The sequence below is a fragment of the Enhydra lutris genome, unplaced genomic scaffold (genome assembly GCF_002288905.1).
Source record: "Enhydra lutris kenyoni isolate GAN:26980312 unplaced genomic scaffold, ASM228890v2 scaffoldscaffold28, whole genome shotgun sequence".
Lineage (NCBI taxonomy): Eukaryota > Metazoa > Chordata > Mammalia > Carnivora > Mustelidae > Enhydra > Enhydra lutris.
Genome location: NW_019154112.1, coordinates 23,610,202 through 23,632,198, shown reverse-complemented (window position 1 = coordinate 23,632,198; position 21,997 = coordinate 23,610,202). Strand labels below are relative to the sequence as shown.

The window sequence follows — 21,997 nt, the reverse complement described above, 5'->3', positions numbered from 1 at the left end:
CTTAAACCATGTCTGAGAAACCCAATCTTCGAGTGGAGACTCAGGGTCGCCATTCTATTATACTCAATCCGTTACAATCATTTTCAATGTGCTAGAGACAACTTAACAGCCATGGACGTTATTGCTTACGGGATACCCAAATTCATATACTATCCAGTTCAACTAAAATAGTTCAATTCTGTTTCTTTCTAAAACTATAACCAAGATTTTAAGGACCCAATGAGCTCTGAAAACATCCATGGGCGTTGTGCCATTTATTCTGGCCAGAAACCAACTTTTGCTTTTCTCGCAAATTCTTAATATGTTCCAGATAGGCTGTTGCCAAAGCCTCCAGTCCCTCCCCAGCCAGCAAATACAGTGGCTTCACTTCAGTTCCCATCCTTCCAAAGCTCTCAAAGCACGCTCTCCTCCTTCCCGCACAGGACAGTGCTCCTACCCGCTACACGGCTTCCTCTCAGGATGCCACGGATTCGTCAAGGTTCTGAGGTGCTGCCAAGGTTTCTTCTCCCTGGGCTAACTGGCTCTCCACTTGGGCTTCAAGCACCATCTTTAGGCCTGTGGCTGCCCCACCATACACACAGCTCAGATGTTGCTCTAGCTTTCTTCTGTCTTACCTGGTATTTCTACTGAATGAGTGGAGGGCTCCTTAAATTAAAGGGTTGCAGAACAGAATATCCAAACCAACAGTTCCCCAAGGAACCATCCTGCCAGGGAGTCTTAATTCATCTGATCATCTTTGCCAGGAATGGGTATGACAGACATAACCTAACTGCTCATGTGCCTGGTCCTTTCACTCCCTCTTTAAAGTATCTCTCTTATTTTATTTTTTTAATTTAAAAAGACTATTTGTCACAGAGAAACAGAATGAGAGTAAGCACACAAGCAGGGGGTTAGGCAGGCAGAGGGATAAGCACGTTCCCAGCCAAGCAAGGAGCCCAATGTGGGACATGATCCCAGGACCTTGAGATCATGACCTGAGCGGAAGGCAGACACATAAACTGACTGAGCCACCCAGGCGCCCCTGAAGTATCTCTTTAATATATGTAAATCTTTATCTCCAGATTCCTAGGCTACACTCTCTTCTCTCACATAGCAATGACATGTCCTCCGTAGTGTGGGGTCTTTGTCTCTAGTTAATCCTCCCAATCCATTCCATTTCACACTATGATCGGAGGGACCTGGAAGAAATTCCCTTGTACCAGTCTTGGACTTAACAATACTGTATCTCCTGACATGGCCTATTACAAAGGACCTTCAACAGCCTGAATCCAACCTACTTTTCTAGCCTCAATTTCTAGGCATTCCCTTTTCCCTGCTTTAGTCCTGTGTTACGGCAATACTCCCTCAACATCAGGCACCTCCGTAATCTCACGTTTGTGCATTCCCTTTCCTTGCTTCTCCAACTCACTTTGAGACCTACCAGAAGATTCACTCCCCACCTTCCATTCATAAGACTCCCAGGATCTCTAGATATACAGCAAACTCTTCCTCTCCTCCCTCCCGCACATCCACCCATCTGCCTCCCACTCAAGTTGAAGGGTGGAGAGCTTCTCGCTTTCTTGACTTCTCTCTTTGAACCGCATGATCTAGCACAGTAAGTCCTTAATATATAGGAAGTACACAATAAATACTTAATTTAAAAGTTTTCCATCATGGAAATAAAGCCTTTAGTGTTCTGCCATATGTAAGTGAAATTTAAATATCATCTTTTTTCAAGAAAACATTTTCACAATACCATCTTGCTTTTTTTTTTTTTTTAAAGATTTTTAAGATTTTTTTTTTTTTTTTTTTATTTGACAGAGATCACAAGTAGGCAGAGAGGCAGGCAGAGAGAGACAGGAGGAGGAGGCAGGCTCCCCGCTGAGCAGAGAGCCCGACGCGGGACTTGATTCCAGGACCCTGAGATCATGACCTGAGCCGAAGGCAGAGGCTTTAACCACTGAGCCACCCAGGCGCCCCACCATCTTGCTTTTAATGGAAAAATTGTGAAGCTCAAATAGGCTTAAGACATTAAAAAATTTCTAGAAACCTAGTATTCATGGCTTTATAATTAAATTACTTTGTCAGTAGCCAGTGAACTATACTATCTTAGACCAATGCTAAAACCCAAAAGGTGACAGTGTAAAGAAATAAATTCTACCATTTCTTGTATGCATTTCCTGATTTTTATGAGTCGTATGGAATTTAAAGTATTCTCAGTAAATTGTTAAAAAATACAATTAGGAACTATACATATGTAAACACTCAATTCAAAACTAAATGGAGGCTTTTTTGTTTGTTTTCTTATTAGTCTTAGGAGGAAATTGTGGTCTTAAGAATTTAAGTTCTGTGTCTAAGATCACACAATCATTCAGGGGAAGACCCGGGGCTTAGACTTGCATCTTCAAATTAAAGTCTATTCATAAAATGTATGCAAACTTTTCAAGTAATTATGTTTTCACCAAATACCCAATCATAGGACGAAAACAGTGATGTTAAATGACGAACATCATAGCATAAAGGCAAAGAAAATCCTGACTTTAAACAAAATTTGCTAGGGGCACCTGGCTGGCTCAGTTGGAAGAGCATGAAACTCAACCTTGGGGTCATGAGTTCAAGCCCCACGATGGATGTAGAGATTACTTAAATATAAAAATAATAAATAAATAAAATATTAAAAATAAAAAAAAATAAAAATAATAAATAAAAAGAAACTTGGCTAAATGCTGATTGCTGGAGGTACCTTATAACCACTAGGGCAGCCAGCCTTTGGACAAAGTTTACAGAGAAAGGAGAACAGAGCTGAAAGGAGAATAGAAAAAATAGGAAAGACTTCTACTTCTGTTCAAGAGGGAATAAAAGCAACCAATTTTATCTTCCCATCTGAAACAGCCAAAATGAGAGAGAGTATATGAAACAGCTTTTTCAAGACACTGGATAGCAGTTAACACAAGGCAGAGATTCCTGATCTATGGGGGAGAAAAGCAAAGCGAGTCCACCAATTGCCCCAACTTACAGCCGGAAGAGAGGCTCTAGATCAGGGACAGGAAGGTAAGGCAGAACCTGGAGTACTCCCTGAATTGAAGAGATAGAGCTGAAGGTCTGAGGAAACCAAATCAATTAGAGTTCACAGGACCAAGCACCACAGAGAACCCTGGAGATCTGCAGAGGATTCCCCCTTAAGGATTCAGTAGTAAACCAACCCATACAGGAGTACCAAAGTACCAAGTACCTAAAGCTGGGGCCAAGTGTGTCCCCCCCAAACCAGAATAGATTAACTCCTTATTCAGGGACATTGGGGAAAATATCTGTAAAGGTCTTGCCTCAGTAGAGGGATTAGCCCTAGAGACTTCTCCAGATCTGCCTAATTATAAAATCAAGACCGCAAAGGACTGAGCTACTTCCAAATAACTGTACTGTAGAACAAGGCTTAAAGAACACAGTTAGGAATATACAATTAACAAGCACCCAACAAAGTAAAATTCACAATATCTGACATCCAGTCAAAGATTACCAGGCGTGCAAAGAAGCAGAGAAACATTCAGATAATAAAACTGAACTTAATCTTAAATAACAAGGGTGACAGAATTAGGTAAGACATTAGACCAGTTATTAGAACTGTATCCCACATGTTCAAGAAGTTTAGCATGGGTGGTTCAGTGGCAGAATTCTCGCCTGCCAAGAAGAAGTTTAGTAAGGCTGCAGAAGATGTATATGTAAAAATCAAGTTTATTTCAATATATTAGCAATGAGCAGTCAGAAACTGCAACGTAATACCATTTACAATAGGAAAAAAAACACGAAACCGTGATACAGCTAACAAAAAATGTGAGACTTGTATGTTAAAAAACTAAAAAGAAAAAAAAAAAGGATGAGAGAAGTTAAAGATTTACTTGTCCTTGGATCAGAAGACTCATTATTAAGATGTCCATTCTTCCCAAAATGATCTACAGACTCAATGCAATTGCTGTCAAAATCCCAGATTTGGTTTTGGTAGAAATTGCCAAGCTGGTTCTAAAAATCATGTAGAAATTCAAAGGGCCTAAAAAAGTCAAAACAACTGGAAAAAGAAGAAAGTTGGGAGAGCTAACGCTGCCTGATCTCACAATGTATTATAAAACTATGGCTATATAAAGAGTAGAGTACTGGCATAAAGATAGACAGATCAACGGAACAGTACAAAGACTCCAGAAATAAAGATATACAAACAGACAACTGGAATTAGACAAGCTGCAAAGGCCATGTACCTCTGGCAGCGAAGAAGGGATAGTCTTTTCAACAAATGGTGCTAGGGCAACCAAAATAAGAAAATCCGTACTTTACACCAGAGACAAAGCTAACTTAAAATGGATCACAGACCTAAATGTAAAGCCTAAGGTCATAAAACTTCTAGAAGAAAATACGGGAGAAAACTTTTGTGACCCTGAATTAAGGAAAGATTTCTTTGATAACACACGGAAAGCATGATCCATAAAAGAACAAGTGGACAAACTGGACTTCATTAAAATGAACAACTTCTGTCTCAAAAGACATTCTTACTAAGAGAAGGAAAATAGACTGGGAGAACATATGTGCAATGTAAATTATCTGGTAAGAATTACATCTAGAATATATAAAGAACGCTCAAAATTAGGGAAATGGCTTTAAGCACATTTCACAAAAAAGTCATACCAATGGCAAACAATCATATGAAAAGATACTCATCACCACAGTTCTTAAGGCAAATGCATATTAAAAATACAATGAAATACCATCACCCACTTATTAGAATGGCTAAAATTAAAGACTGACTATACCATGTGAAGACAAGAATGTGGACAAACTGGTATATACTGCCGCTAGGAATATAAAATGGTACCACTACTTTCAAAAAGTTCGGTAATTTCCTTGAAAAGTTCAATCACTCCTAGGGAATAATCAAGGTAGATAAAAGTGTTAAGTCCATACAAAGACTTATACACTAATATTCCTACAAGTTTTATAATAGCTAAAAACTGGATATCCAAATAATGGATAAGTCCTAGTATATCCATGTAATGGAATATAATGCAGTAATTAAAAGGAATGACCAACTGATACATGCAATGAAATGAATGAATCCCAAAATATACAAGCAGCCTAAAAAGCCAGACCAGAAAAGTACATGCTTTATGATTTCCTAGATCTAAAACTCTAGGGAATGCAAACTCTACTATGGGGCCAGAAAGCAAAGTAGTGGTTGCCTGTGGAGGTGGGAAGAGAAGTGGGAAGGGAAGCGGGAACTGCAAAGGGGCACAAGGACATTTTTAGAGATGATGTATATTATTTTGATCGTGGTGGTAGTCTCACAGGTGTACACATATACCAAAACTTACCAAACTGTACATTTTAAGTATGTGCAGTTTACTGCATGTCAACTATATCAATAAAGATGGTAAAATGTTTATGAAAACCCACCTAACGTGGTTAAATCATGAATGTATAAACAGAGTATTAACAAGCTTATCAGAATATCACCCATTCAATACCAGCAACATCATTAATGCCCCAGTTTTCTAAACAACATATTCAGATGCTTTGAGTATATGAGAAGTTCAGACACAAATTTATTTTTCCTTGATTTCACCACTGTGCTTTAGAGACACATGAATACTGTTAGAACAATGTCCACAGCGATAGCAAAGTAACAGAAAAATAAAACTTTGCTTTATAGGTCACAAAATACTCAATGACTTATGTAAGAAACCTGAACATTCCTAATGACTTTCAGGAAATATTTGTGCTCAAATCTAATTCTAGTCCGTGTCCAGTAATGCATTAAAGACACAATTTAGATTTTTTAAGTGCAATTCAGAAATACTGTACTTTCCAAACACCATCAATACCATCAAAAATAACTAAGCTAATGGAATATAATTATATCTGAAAAAACAAATATAAGTTAACTGGTTAAAAAAATGTCCACATATGGGGCACCTGGGTGGCTCAGTGGGTTAAAGCCTCTGCCTTCAGCTCAGGTCATGATCTTAGGATCCTGGGATCGAGCCCTGCATCGGGCTCTCTGCTCGGCAAGGAGCCTTCTTCCCTTCCTTTCTCTCTGCCTGCCTCCCTTCCTCTCTCTGCCTGCTTGTGATCTCTGTCAAATAAATAAATAAAATCTTAAAAAAAAAAAAGTCCACGTACACGGAATGCTTCATTCCCCAATGACCACGGCTATTTTTTAAATTATTTTTTTCCTTCACGTTTTTATTTAAATTGCAGTTAGCTAACAGTAGTATTAGTTACTATTAGGTGTAGAATTTAGTGATTCATCACCTACACACAAACATCGGAGGGTTCATCACAAGTGCCCTCCTTAATCCCCATCATCTGTTTAATCCATCCCTCCCCCATGCAACCTTCAGTTTATGCTCAGTCGTTAAGAGTCTGCTTGACCATGGTTATTTAAATGAGATATAGCAGATATTTAAAAACATCCAAGTGAACAAGTTACCATTTATGAACCTTCACTCAAAAGGCAAGACACTTACTTGTAAACCATTTCATCAATATTATCTCATTTAATCTTAACCCTTTAAAGCATTATCATCCCTATTTTATAGATTAAAAAAACTGAGGTTGAGATAAAGCAATTTGTCCAAAGCTACACGTTAATTTACACTCAAATGAAAATGTTTTTGTCTATTCTAGATTTATAGCTCAGAGTTATGTTTTTTTTTTATAGGATCATAAGCTTATTAATTAACAATGCATTTTCTAAATAGTCACTTAAAGCATTCTTAACCTACACAGGCAAATTTGTCCTTCAAACTCAATGGATGACATTTCAGCTCTTAACATATCCCATCCCAGCTTTACTGGCTTTATGCATGGTAAGAATAAACTCAAATATCAAGGACATGTTTTATTTTCCTAAATTCACATGCACTTCTCTGCTAACTAGAGGACAATTTACCTTAACTTTGAGAGCCACTACACTGGGTTAAAAAATTTTAGAAAAACTATACATTTGCTTTTAAATGTTGTTTTCTGACACCTCTACAACCTGTAGTGTGAACTCTGTAAAAGGAGATTTGATGAAATCTCACACATTGTAAATAATCCAAAACCTAGTATTACGTGTTTAAGAAATGGACCTGAAGTCAGCCAGATTTCAATTCTGATAATGCCTCTGCCGTTAAGTAGCTGAAAAGGCCTGGCGGGCAGGTAACACTAGAGTGAATTCAAAAGTTGTACTTACTGCTATGTTTGCAGCCTACGTTTCCTAAGTTTGTCTTTTAATGGGTGAATTCCAGTTATGAACAAAATCTGCACCTGAAAAGTTTGTGTATGCTGTGAAAAGGTAAGTGCCTTTTTTTTTTTTTTTTTTTTGCATATGTAGCTTAGCAGGCAAAAAGAGCACCCAGGAACATCCATCTCACCTCTCCCCTACAGTATTCCCCCATCCTAGGGCAAAATGAAATGTTCTCCCCGCAACCCAGGAGTTAGAACTTCTATTTCCTCCAGAAACAATAGACGGTGGCTAGGCTTAGGACCTGTTTCACCAAACGTGAAACACGCATCTGTAAGCTGATCTGGGAATCTACGCATTCATAAGGTTGTCACAGGATAATGCTTCTGATTTCTAAAAAGCCAGCACACACCTTTAGAATACAGCCCATTTTTACCTCAGCGATTCGTAGCCTTTGCTTTAAGCGTCTAAAGACTATCTACAGGTGAATTTCAAAAAGTAACATTCTGGTTGAAATGTGTACATTAAAAAAAATGTGTACATTAAAAAAAATTAAAAAATTTTTTAATGTAAAAAAAAGTTATTGAAACTGTTCTTACTCAAACTACAAAAGCTAGGTGAGTCCAACCCCGTCATTTTCCACAAGAGGAAACTAAGGCTCACAATCACACAGGCAGTTTGGCAGGCTCTGGAATATGACACAAGTGGCATTACAAATTCAGGGTTCTTTCTGATAAACACTACCAGATACAAATACTGTCCTAGGAACTAGGGCTAAGCATTTCCAAAAGTGGCATTACAAATTCAGGGTTCTTTCTGATAAACACTACCAGATACAAATACTGTCCTAGGAACTAGGGCTAAGCATTTCCAAAAGTGGCAGGGTCTCCTAACCACGGTTTTAGGTGTTTTTTGTTTTTTGGTTTGGTTTTTTTTGGCTTCTAAGACTAAAAGTTCCCACAAAAAGCAGTCATTTGGTATCATGTCAAGCAGTCCAACATATCACATCTCAAACACCATTTTCTGCCCGGCAAAGCCATCCTCCATCTCCAAGGGCCACACCACCCACCACACCCTTCTCTACTTTATCCATCTACCCAGCCGGTTTCTCAGTGACTTCTCAAGACTTCTGCATACAATAAGTGCTTGCTTGCCGCCGACCTTGCCTGCAGACTTCTACTTCAGCAGATGTGATCTGTGAGTTCCTCTGTGAGAGGAATGGCGCTAACACCAAAGTAGTTAGCGTCTCTCCTCCTCTTTTGCTGAGGCTCATCTCACCAAGGAAGCCTCCCATGATAAATAAGACACTCTGGTTTTCAAACTCCTTAAGTTGGCAACCATGCTAAGAAATAATTTACATGTGGCTCTATACAGACCTGCTCACATGCACCCTCAAATAACTCAAAAGTTTGACATGCTACACTGCCTCTTTATGACAAAGGAGTCCTCTTCATCTGATTCCATTTCACTTTTTTTTTTTTTTAAAGTTCTGGAGAGGAAAAAAAAAGTCAAGGAGAACCTAAATTTGTCAACCTGCTCACAGATCATGACCTGCAAAATTCCATACTCCAAAGACGCTGGTTTATTGGGGGAAAAGAAGCAGAGATGTGGGACAGAAAAAAAAAAAATCCAAGACCTGGGGGATAGAACACAGATCACTAAATGCACACAATACACAAATGAACACACGTCAGATGCTATGAAGCAACAAGGAACTTCAGAATGAAACTGAAGAATTACCGAGCACAATACCACACCCCTTTTTCTGTCCAAAGTATGACAAACCCCTTCTAGTATAAATGTGAATTGCTATTATACTTTTGAAACTTAAAACACTGCAATTCAACTGTAAAAATCAGAATTATCGTCCAACTTTCGAAACTGACAAACTAATTTTACAAGGAAACAGATATTGCCTCAGCGTAGCACCACCCTGACGCCTGGGTCAAGAGTAATAACATCAACTAAGAGAGAAATTTGCACCTGAGCAAGCGATGGAACCCAAATGGTTAAAAAAAAAAAAAGCACTTTTCAAAAAAGCATCTGATTATCTGAATGGCATCTACATGTGACTTTAAAAAACGGAAAGAGAGCACAAAAAGCTTTGGCAGAAGAAAACTAAATCTAAAGGGGGCTGCGCAATGCTTTCCACATCATTCCAATAAACAATGGTTCAACACACTGAAAATTCAAAGACATTTCAGCTCTAGGCAGAACACATGTTGAAACTGATTTGTAAAGGATCCAGGCCATGGAAAGGCACTAACAAATCCCAATTGCGAAGCTTCAAGAGTTCCCATGGTAGTACAAGAAGTTTCGAAAATCTCTAAGAAAATCGAGTTGTAATTCCTGTTCTGTGCCTAAAAAGTGGTGGCAAAGCGTGGAGGGCGAGAAAGGGTGTGTGAAGAGAGAGAGAGGGAGCTGATGAGAAGCAGCTGGAGGTTTAAAAAGGAACCTGCAGGAGATGGGGCAGAAGCGAACATCCTGAAGACCTGAATCCTAGCAGCGACGGCCCTTCTAGGACAACCTGGTCCCCACCTCACTGATCGCAAAAGCGCATTTTGACACCGGCCACGAGACCGCGATACACGGCCAGCATATATACCAGACTGAAAATTCCTGGAGGCACCAAATGTCACACTTGCTCACGCTCGCGCCCTCCCAGCGCCTAACCCATTTGTTCAACGAAGGGGAAAATCCTAAGAATGAATGAATGGGAGAAGTAAGTCTAGTGAGAAGGCTCGGGCAGGGCCCCACGCTCGGGAGAGCCCCGGACGCCTGTCGGGGGAGAGCAGAGACAGCGCACCCGGGCGGGGACGCGTCCGGGGACCCTCGGGGCGCACCGCAGGGCGCGGACCGCCGTGGGGGCGCGGGGCGCGCTTCGCCGAACAAAGGAGACGCGAGGTGGCCTGACAGGGGCGCCCGGCGGGGGCGGAGGCCGCGGGCGCTCACCTCGTCGCCCCACTTGAGCACGTCCTTGTGCCGGTCCTTGACGGCGTGGTAGATGTGCAGGAACTGGAGGATCCCGTGCCGCCGCACGTGGTCGGCGTGGCGCTTGGTCTCCTCCCAGCTCAGCGGCGAGCCCTGGGACAGCAGCCCCATGGCTGCCCCCTCCTCCTTCTCCTCGGGGCTGACCGCGGCCGCTGGCTCAGCGCGCGGGGCGCGAGTCCGACACTCAGCTGCCTGCTAAAAGCGGCGGAGGCAGAGGCTGCTGCGCCCCGTGGGGGCGCCCTTGGACCACAGCTGGCGGAGGGAGGATCAGCTCCGCTCTGTTCCGCTCCCCCGCGCGGGGTCCTGGCCGCCCAGGTGACCGACTCAGGGGTCCGGCGCGCCGCGCGGACACGGAGGCAGAGGACGGGAGCGCAGGCTGGATGGCTTTCGGCTTGGGGGTCTCGCCCTTCACCCGCTCCGGCTCCCGTCCCGCTGCTGCTCCGAGGCGGCGGCGACGGACCCTACAGCCACAGTGCGGCAGCAGCTCTAGCTTCTCTTTACCGGTGTCGTGCACTGGCTTCTTCCTACTTGTGACCAAGACCTGCGCCGCCACAGAGCATGCCCAGTCTTCCTATCTGCTCCCTCGCAGCTCCAGGGTGCGATCCGTCGTTCCGGGTTTTATAGACTACGGGCGGGGGCGGGGAAAGAAGGCGGTGCAGGAGGGGAGGCGTGGCCGAGTGCCCAAAGAGCCTCAACGAAGGCCTCGGAGGAGGCGTGCGCAGGCGTGGTTGGGGCGGAGTCAAAGGGGCGGGGGTGTGGGGAGCGAGGTCCCGCACGCTTTAAGCAAATGAGATAGGGGAAAAACCTGTGTTCTCTAACCCAAAGAGATAAACTTTGAGCTGGGGAAGAAATTTGGTTATTTGAATTAATGAACAACCCAATGTATTCATTTTGAGGTGAGAAAAGACCTCACGCTCAAAAAAAACAGGTGAGAGCTGCAGGGTATGGTAATAACATCATTTCTTGGGAGTCAGATGAAACACCTGTTCAATTCTAGTTTCCACTATTTACTGACTGTGAGATCTTGGGCACGTTATCTCCATACCCGTGTAAAATTATATGAATTCTGACTTTTATGGATGTAGTAAGAGTGTGCACGATGCAGACATGCTTAGGGTGGATGGCCAATAAATTACCTGGCTGTTAAGAGGAATCAATTTGTCTACAGGGTTTATGTATATACAATGTGTATGTATTGCAAGTATTTGTGTATTCTCTAAATTAATTATTTGATGACATAAAGTCTTTGGATGGCTCAGACACCTTTCATGGCAACAAAAGGGACTTTGTCAACATCTTCAGATGGATATTTAAAGGAATCATCTCCAACAGCATATCCCCCATCCAAAGCTAATATTCATCCATTATGTGACTAAAATGATGTTTTCATGAGCTTACCAAAGAGAAAATATTAGAAACAACTGGGATTGATCCTGTCATGGTGGGAAAGAGAAAGGCGGTACCTCACCCCCATAAATCTGTGTTGACAAAGTGATGATGTCAAGGAAGGAAAAAGAGACAGCAACTAGATCACGCATGTACTGAGGCCAGAACGTGTGTATTTATTGTGCTCACTTCCATCAACCACAAAGCTAACATTATTAAGCATTCATTAACTGCTGAATGAATATAGAGTTGTAGGACTCTCTTCTCCCACACCCCTTCATAGTGGATGTATCCTTCTCAGGGATTGGAGACATGGATACCCAAGGTCTGGCTGTAATTTCCACAGTGGAGTGTGTGTATGTGTGGCATGCGGATGGGGGCAGGGCTTTGGGGGTGTTTGAAGCTCAGGAGATGTTTCCATCCAGAGCACACAGCAAGAATAAAAACCAAGCCTCATTCTAACTTGTTCATGGCTGACTCAACAACCTCAGCTACTGCACCCACTCTTCCTTTACCCTCTGCACCAATATCACCGGGCTTGTTCGGTCCTGGCCTTCCACTGTTTTTCCCTGCTTGGAATTGTCCACCTGACACATTCCTGTTTATCTGTTGAGTCCCAGCTATTCCTCTCCCTAATTTGGTTGCAGTTGTACATGCATCTGTTTTTACAGTAAGATAAAATCATTTAAAAAATATCTCCACACTAGTGACTTCCTCTAAGGATAGAGATGATTTATATGTTTTGATTTTTTTTTTAATAGAAAAGTGCTTGTATAAATCTTGGCTTCCTATGGAAGGCAGGGAGTGTGGGGAGCTGGGTGGGGGGCAGTGTTGCTCATGTTTCATATGCAGGTGAGGGACCTAAAAGATCATTTTTTATTCTCAAAATCTCATCTCACATTTGCATAGGCCTGCATTGTTCAACACAATAGCCATCAACCACATGTGGCTACTGAGCATTTGACACATGGCTAATTTGTAAAACTGAATTTTAGTTTTATTTCAACCCACTTAAATATAAATTTCAAAATTGATATTCCATTTGGTTACTGGAAAACTTTTACATAAATTTGGAGCAGGTCGGGAATGTGAATTTACTTTTGGGTCTGTTAAATTTATGACATGGAAAGATCGAGTATTTCCAATGAAAATTTAGTGGCCTAGGAGAGGTACTGTGAGTGTAATGCACATATTAGAGTCAAAGATAGTACAAAAATAAAAATGTAAATATTTTATTAATAATCATATATTGACTACATGTTGTAACTGTATTTTGGATATGTTAAGATGCAGTATAGTGCTTAAACTAATTCACCTGCTTCTTTTTAGTTTTTAAAGGTGGTTAATGAGAAATTTAAGATTATCTCTGTGGCTCACATTCCATTTAATTGAAACACAGCAGGTGTAGACATTTACACTTTGCAACGCACACACTTTTCTCCTACACCTGCTGGATTTCCTCAAAATACCCGAAGCTGGGCTCTTGGGAGAATATCAGTTTCGTTTTAATGAACAATACAGGCACAAGGGTGGTTCAGTAAGAGACTAAGTTCGAGTCTAGCCAAAGCTCTACGAGGTACTGAATGTAGTGACAGTTAATACTGTAATTTGAGTCATTCAGCCCCAGATTCCGGTTGACACAAAAGGGGGCCTCTCCTACCCGAATTCAGCCAGCACTCTGAAGGGCCCCCGCGCTCTGTTCAATCTCAAATTGGGTGCGGCACGGTGGCACTATTGGGCAGTTAAGTCAAAGTTAAACCAGGGTCGCCGCAGAGCCTTTACCAATTACTGTTACAGGTGGAGGGAGGTGTGGGGGTGAACCCACCACAGATCAACAGAAGTCACATTCAACAACGATCAATCCCCTCTATTTGACAGCGTTTTTCATTTTTAAGTTTACTTCTCCCTCTGTACTCCTACGAGTAAGTTTTCAGCGACCAGCCCCGGACAGATCTTTTAGGGTTTTCATGGTCACTAAGCGGAAAAGGCGCTCGTAGACAGCAGAATCAGCTCTTCTCCAGGCCTGCCCAACTGCGGATGCCTGTTCACATACTTCGCGGAAAAAAACCCGGACTCAGTCCCCCTGAATTAACCACCGCCAGCGGCGACCGCGACAAGAGTTCCCCGCCTCTTACACGGGGTACAGCCGCAAGCCCCGCCTCCAGGACTGCCCGGAAAACCCGGACCGTGGAGCGGGGAGGCTGGCGACGCGGCGCAACCGCGGGGTCGAGCTGAGCATGCTCGGAGAGCGGCTCAGTCGCGGGAGGAAGCGGCGCGGGCCGCGGGCGCTGCACGCCGCGTCGTTGTTGTGATAGAGCCCCCCCGCCACGTGACTGCGCCGGCCCGCCTCCAGACGCGCGGTGCCGCCTCCCAGTGACTCAGCACTTTGTGCGGGTTCTGTGCTAGAGGTCAATGCCAGGGATGCTGCTCTGGGGCAAAGTCTCGGCGCTCCAATCTTCTCACTCCCCTACCCCCACCGCTGCTGAGAGTGTTGCAGCAGCCATTTCAGATTTGTTGGTTTTCGGGCTTCCCAGCAAGGAGAAAAAAATACATTTCCCAATGGTCACGCCAGTTCCAATTTTCCCTGAGTCAGCAGTTCCGCTGAGATCGCGGAGCTGGCCTCACAGAGATCAAATGAGGAAAGCAGAGAGCCTGTGCCTAAGGGTCTCTGCGGTGCGGTGCGGTGGGTTGGGGGTGGGGGTTTACAGGTTCAGGCCGCTTGGGTTACCTGCCCCAACCCTACTGTTGTATTTGGTTTCAACATCCCTTAGATACTCTTCTGGGGGTCTCAGTAATTTACTCTTCGTGGCGCACCTGTTTTATGCTAAGCACTTTGATCTAGAATCCATAGAACAATCTTGGGTTTTGCTATAATTTTATAGATAAGGCAACTGAGATCTAGTAATAATAACTAACAGGCAGTGGCCAGGGATCTGAACTCCGGTTTACTTTCTACTATACCTCATGACTTGGGTGAAGGTGAGGGTATCTTTCTGCTTCCTGGCTCTTGATTTTGCCTCCACTAAGCCCTCCTCTCCTTTGACACTCCCTTACCCCCAAAAGACCTCTGTTCAGACAGGTATTTAAGATTTTCTTGCTTTCTTCACCTGTTCAAATGAGGTATTTTAATTAATTGGGAGAAACAAACTGCTAATCTTAACTCATGTGTACACAGTACAAAATACATAAGATGCATAACGCATTTTTCCCCTACGACTGCATTATACTTGGAATTTGATTTGAGTACATTGAAGTACCCCAGGCCTTTTATCATAGAAGTGCAGCACCCAAAAGACTGTGGTCTTCACCCTAGCTCAGGGTAACCTGCCCAATCTAAGTAAAGTTGTGTTCCTTTTCATCAGGGACCCTTCCTTCTTCACCTGTTCAAATGAGGTTTCCCTTCCAACCTAAACATTCTCTGATGTAATACTACTAAATCAGTTGAAAAAGTACAAATCTTTTTGTATTATGTGGTATTTCCAACAAATGTTGTTGAGCTGTGCAACTGCCCATTCCAAGTCAACCAAACACAGACCCCCAGTCAACTTGGTTTTCAAAGCCCACTTTTAGTTCATAGGGATTTTTCTGAAGTATAAACGGGCTTATTTTCATGTAGAGTTGCCAAAGGTCTGCTCTGTCAAGTGAAGGCCTTTGTGAAGTTGGGGAAACATGAGTGCGTAAAGAAGAGGAGTAGGAGTCCGTGTGGTGAGATTAGAGCTATGGGAATGAGAGAGGATGCCTTTAGAAGCAAGATCTCTCAGGAGGCATGATGGAATCCAGAACACATGTCCAGTATCTTGGCCTTCTTACGAGATGCTAGGCAAGAAGATGAGGATGCCAAGACTGATGTGTTGGGACAGGAAAGGTAATGGCTGAGTCCAGTAGACTTCCTCTTTTTCTTGGAGCATGGTTAAACACTTTTTATTACAGACATTTGCAAACAAGCGGAAAAGTACATGTAATATACCTATTGTAACTATTACCCATCTTCAATGTCACCACATGACTAATCTCCTTTCAGGTATTCACTCCCTCCCCATAATTTAAAGCACCTCTCACTGGTGCATGATCTCAGGTAGCTTGCTCTAAGTCAGGAATGTAAAAGACAATTGGAGCAATTGGTATGAGGGATGATTCAAGAAAGTGAAAAGGAGTAGCAACAGGCTAATCCCTTACCGGAAATCAGTTTTCTTTCTCCTGAAATTGGAGACAGTTGGTGTTAACCAGTTGTTTTTATTCCAAGGTTTCTAGCTACGTTCTACCTTAGGTGACCTTGCATTTAAAAAGTAGAACTAAAAATCCGTCCTTGTCACATGTAGTATAAAATGTGTCACGATGGCTGGCAGGGAGAATGATTATTGTCAGAGGAGGCCTATTGTCAAATCTGAGTACGGTCTTTAAGGCATGTGTTTTACATTTGTTAAGATCTTAATTTTAGTCGCTACCTTTTTCCTCCCATTTCACTTACCTTCGTTCACATAAATATTGTGAACTTCATTCTAGATTAGATAACACCAAATAATTGAATTGTGGCACAGAGCACCCCATCATTTGTGGCTGATGAAATGTGAAAAAGGACTCATCATAATCACATCATTTAGAAAAGCAGTGGTACTGGATATCAAGCAATTTTGCTTTGATAAGACCAGTTCCTGAAAGCAAAGACAAAAACAAAAGAGTAACACAGTTGTACTTCCGGAAAGTATTTTTCCACACGCAATACCTTCTACAGCCTATTTTAGTCCCATCTAAACTATGGTCCCATCTCAACCTTGGTTTACATGTATCAGGATTAACTCTAAATATTAGATGGGTGTCTTTTTTGGTTTTTTTTTTTGATTCTTTTTAATTTCTTGTATTTTTTATTTATTTGTCAGACAGAGAGCGAATGAGCATGAGCAGTGCTCCCCACTGAGCAAGGAGCCCGATGCGGGACTCAATCCCAGGATCCTGGGATCATGACCTGAGCCAAAAGCAGATGCTAAATGGACTGAGCCACCCAGGCACCTAGAATGCATCATTATTGCTTCAGCCTTGCCAGCACTTGGAAGTGGACACTGATTAGTGAATATTTCATCACAAACTGAGGTCCTCAGGAGTTGAAATTTAGCAGATAGCTTTTCCCCTGCTTTTCCCTATGAAAATATCCCCAGTCAATCTTCTTCTAAGAAGACAGTACAAAAGGAAGGCTAGCCCAGGAAATGTCTTTCTTCTCTGGGTGGAGGAGCCCCTGGTTTGAGACAGATGGTGAGGTCCCTCCTCATCAGGGTGATGGCTTGAGCCCTCACATTCACCCCGTCTCCTCCTCACCGAGTGTTTCCTGGCAGTACCCTCATCTGACCTCCTGCCTTCGAGAGGTTTTAATATACAGGCTGTCTTAATATAGCATATAATGTAACATATAATAGGCTGCCTTACTATATATGTCCCATTCTCACACCTTACAGAATTTTAATGCGAGTTCATTTTAGATATGAAAAAAAACTGAGCTAAAGGAAAGTTGAATGCTAGAACCTGTACTTAAATCCAGGACTTTTGACTACAAATTCAGGACCCACCTTAGCCCAAGAGTGATGGTGTAATTTCATTCAGCAGTGACTTTCAAAATGTTGTCGTCTTTACTTTGTTGAGACTATACAAAAGAAACTCTTAAATTTGATATTTTAAGGGTTTTTTTTTTTAATATACATTTCTTTTTCTCTTTCTATGCCCTTTGACTTCTTTGTTCATAATTTTTGGATTTTAGAGTCAGAGATTTGTCTTGTGCTCATGGAGGAAGATATAGAGAAAAATCAAAAAGCGGATGAAGGGTGGAATCACCAATCACTCAAAGAATAGCCTTAAGAGGTGAGAGTACCATAAGAGCTACTATAGCCACCCTCAAGATATGGTTTGTTTGTTTGTTTGTTTGTTTCTTTCTTTCTTTTTTTTAAGATTTTATTTATTTATTTGATAGAAAGAGACAGAGCGAGAGAGGGAACGCAAGCAGGGAGAGTGGGAAAGGGAGAAGCAGGCCTCCCACTGAGCAGGGAGCCCCATGCGGGGCTTGATCACAGAACCCCGGGATCATGACCCGAGCCAAGCAGAAGGCAGATGCCCAATGACTCAGCCACTCAGGCACTCCCAGAAATGGTTTCTTTTTAAAGGAAAATCCTAAGAATGATCCATTAAGTAAATCCATTAAGTAGATCCATTAAGTAGATTCATTAAGTAAAAGACCCCACCTTTATAGTACCGTATAATCATATCATTCACTAAAATCCATGGTATTGAACATGAGAATTCTCTGCCCAGAAATGTCATTCAAGCACATATCAAAGCTCTTTTTCTTGTCCAGGAAACCAAACATAACTTATGCGAGACATCATGAACCACCTTCACATGCAGGGAACTCATCAGGATTCACCTTGCCCATCCTGATCAGTATGGTCAGGGGACTAGTCCTGTGGTTGTGGGCATGCATGGTAGGGAAATTCACTAGGTTTTTTTGAGTCATAATTGGATTGCAATGTTTATTAAAATAGCTAAAAACTTGAATGTGAGAATTTGTCCATGAAGATAATGTTATTATTAGAGTTAGGCCACTATCTTCTTGTTTTCACTATGCAAAACAAATAACGAAGAAATTTTTTTACAGATGTCTTTTAATATTTATAAACACAGATTAAGTATGTCCGTAAACTAGCTACGAAATTAGTACCAATGTTGATCTGGGCTACAAAGAATATCTGGGAGTTTGGACAATATATAAACTTCCATGACTATGTAACTAAGGCAATTCTCTGCCAGCTGAATTAAATTTGTGTTTGTTTATTTAACAAATACGTACTAGGTACCCACTCTGCACGGGTCCTGTTCTTGATACTGAAGATCCTGGGTGAATGGGAAAGGCAACAATTCTGATCTCATGGAACTTTCCTTCTGGAGGGAGAAGATAGACAGCAAGAAAATAAACTCAATAATTTTAGATGCCATTTTGAAGAAAATAACAGCACTCATTGTTTTCATGACAATTTATGTGTATCAGACTGTCTTCTGGTTAGTTTTGCTAATGAGTTAGCTACCAGCTGTTATATTGCACACAGAAAAGCCACCAGCTCTGGAAAATTTCCCTTTGCTCCAGCTTGGGATAAAAATCTCTCAGTTGAAGAATTTCCCGCCACTCCCTTTTATCTTCAGGTAGGACATATAGCTTCCTTCTTAGATTTCTTCAAAATGAGAACCAGTAGGAAATGTTATGGAAAGACTGATGCTTTGGTTACCTTTGACAGTCCTTGGTTTCTGTTATGGATCTATAGGCCTTAGAAGCATAATATTTAAACAGTATCTAAAGCCTGAGGGGTTTACAGGAGATTTATGATGGAACTTATTCAGGAAGTCAAAATAGTGTCAAAATGTCAATGAATATCTGATTTGATGTTAATTACATGGACTGGACTTGTTACACGATTAAGGTTTTTTTTTTTTTTTTTTTTTCCGAACATTACTCGGGATGAAAACAATAAGTAATAGCATGCCTTTGCTAACATTACACTATACTATTCTGCAGGTAGACTGTATTGATAAAAAAAATTCCTAGCACAGAGGGTGGAAGGCATCTAGAATGTAAAACTAGAGAGGAAAAGTACACAGAATCACATTTTTCAGAAATCTGGTACATTTCATGATGTCAAGTTTGTAAGGTATAAATAAGCTAATTGATACTCATTATATTGCAATATATAACTCACAAGGTTGCTTATAAGCCCTTTTTTTTCCTTGTAAGAAAACAACATAAATTCTGCTTGAAGATGGAATCTTCAATAAGAGTTTCTCTCTCCTATCTATTTAAACATTTTCTAGATGGGGCACCTGGCTGGCTCAGTTGGTAGAACATGAGACTCTTGATCTCAGGGTTGTATGTTCAGGCCCCACATTGGGTGTAGAGATTATTTTTTTTTTCAAAAATCTTAAAAAAAATTTCTAGATGTAAAAAAGGCAATTCAGGGTCATCACTTTTTTAACTAAAGTAATATGCCTTGAGGTTTCCAAGTTTCAGTTTTCAAGTTAAGACTAGTTTAGACAGTTTCAGACTGTTTGTTTTATATTCAGATGATTATATGGTAGTTTACTTAAAGGCAGAAACATGCCAACGTAAGCTGGCAAATATTTACTTCAATATTTAAAGTCTGTTAACAGCCCAGTTCAGTTAACGTGTCGTTGCATGACTCATGAACACTGGATTTCTTGAAACTGTGATTAGCACATTGCTGAAATAATAAAAAAAAACAATGGCTATTATGTTTTGTTTTCTCTGAGGCTAGTAGTTTAGGGATCGCATTAGTATTGCATTCCAGAGTCCCAGGGGAAGGCCATAAAAACTGGTGCAGATTATGAGACGTTACCAGAAACTAGGAGAGAGGAAGAAAGAACAGAAGGGAAAATGAAAGAAAGAAGAAAGGGATAAAGAGAAAGAAAGGAAAGAGGATAGGAATAGTGTCTTAGATTCCTGACCTCCAAGCTTGGTATAACTCACCCATTCATTCAAACTCTTAAGCATCCTCTCATTTGATTCCCAACAATACAAGCTGGGCGACAGTATCTCTATTTGCCAGTTGAATAAAGCAACGCTTTGTGGATTTAGGCCTACGTGTAAAGTTACATATCTAGTAAAGGACAGAATCCAATTTCAAATCCAGTGTTCACCACCTTGCTTCCCCACTTCCGGTTCTCCAGGCGTCCTCTGCCATGGGCTCTTTCCCCATACGATAGGAGAACAAAGGTCCCAGGCCCAGGGCTCTCCTGCCAAGTCAGCTGTTGGCTCCAAGGACACTGAGATCAGTGACCTTTCTTTCCCTGATGTTGCCTGATTTTCTGTAGCATTTCTGGGGAAATGGGCATTTCTTCTTTACTTCATGTGGTGGCAGCGCCATCTTGGAGGGCAGCTCTCCATCTGGTTGCACGGGTTTATCTCCTGCTTCTCAGTGATATTCTTTGAATTCCAGTAGTCAGTGAACACTTTGCAGGGGTTAATGGAGGAGCTGGTAAGGGTATGGGTTAATAAAGAGAGGTAGGTAGAGGAGTAAAGTAAGCGTACTGGGGAAAAGATCTAATGCATATTTATTAAGCCTCCTAGGTGCCAGGTATGTGCTAGATGCTGGGACAAAAAAGTGAGCAAAAGACCTGGTAGTTCTCTCACAGTTTATAGCTAAGCTGGGTAGGAAAAGACTGGTGTTAAATAAAGAGCCGTATGTCATGTAGACATAAAATTGATTGATGTTTATGCTCAGTTAGAATAGAAAGTTCTGTTTTTAAAAAATAAATAGCCATATGAATTAATGCATAATTTAAATTATTATGCTTTATGACAGTAAAAGAAGGAGGGTAGGAGAACATAGTTTAGATGGGACAGGGAGTGACTGTTCCTGGTCTCAGGAAAGTCCTCTCTGGGAAAATGATGTTCCGAACAACATGTTTATCAACAGTTTGAATCTTGAAATCTTGTATTATTGAGGATTCCAGAATAATAACATTGTTAACCTTTGATGAAAATTATAGGTGATAGTAAGAAATACATTTGTTTTTATTACACACACATGCTTTTCCTACAGCTTTTAAAAGTAAACTGTAGCTGGAGGCAAATATTTCTACATATGCTATTACAATTATACATTTTAAGAAACTATTACTGTCTTTGTATTTCCTGGAGTAAACCATGATAACCACCGATTTTTACAGGTAGAATAACTATTGGGGCACCTGGGTGGCTCAGTCGGTTAAGCGTCTGCCTTTGGCTCAGGTCATGATCCCAGAGTCCTGGGACCCTGGGATCGAGCAGGGAGCCGGCTTATCTCTTTCCCTCTGCCTCTCCCTCTGCTCTCTCTCTCTCTCGATCACTCACTCTGTCTCTCAAAAAAATATAAATAAATAAACAAAATCTTAGGGGAAAAAAAAAAACTATTATGTTGTGAAGCGATTTCTTTTTTCCTCATATCCCCAACTAACCAAAGTTGACTTCTTATACATATACATTCTCTTCTCACCATTTAATGTCTGTTTTAATGCTAATATTCTATGGTATGTGGGCTACATCTCATTTTTAAGTCTTATGTAAGCCCATAGTGTTTTGTGCCTGGTAAAATGTTACTTAAATACTTATTTAGGACACACCTACATTTTCATAAAGAATAAACTGATGAAATTTTAGCAGCATCTAATGTTGCTAAAGATGAAACATGCCAAAAGCTTTTTTAGAAAGTATTTAATAAAACGTGTACTTACCTCCTTTTGTGGGGGGTATAAATTATCACCTTGTTTTCTACTGAAAGTTACTGTTTAAATAGCTTACATTAACAAAATGAAGTTATCTTAATTAATGGGAAAGAATATTGATAAAAATCTTTTACAGTCCATACTTACCTCTATACAAAAACTTTATGTAAAACTGGATAT

The 21,997-nt window shown here is 41.3% G+C and overlaps 1 protein-coding gene across 2 annotated transcripts in view; it reads right to left on the bottom strand.

Annotated features, from left to right (window-relative positions):
• Nucleotides 1-10,647, bottom strand: part of LOC111152264 (glutamate-cysteine ligase catalytic subunit) — a 47,109-nt gene extending 36,462 nt beyond the window's left edge. For both annotated transcript variants that reach the window (XM_022510715.1, XM_022510716.1), the window contains exon 1: nucleotides 10,142-10,647. In XM_022510715.1, coding sequence (XP_022366423.1) covers nucleotides 10,142-10,291 — 150 coding nt within the window. In that variant the 5' untranslated portion in view covers nucleotides 10,292-10,647. The remainder of the gene's footprint in view (nucleotides 1-10,141) is intronic.
• Between the last annotated feature and the right edge of the window lie 11,350 nt (nucleotides 10,648-21,997).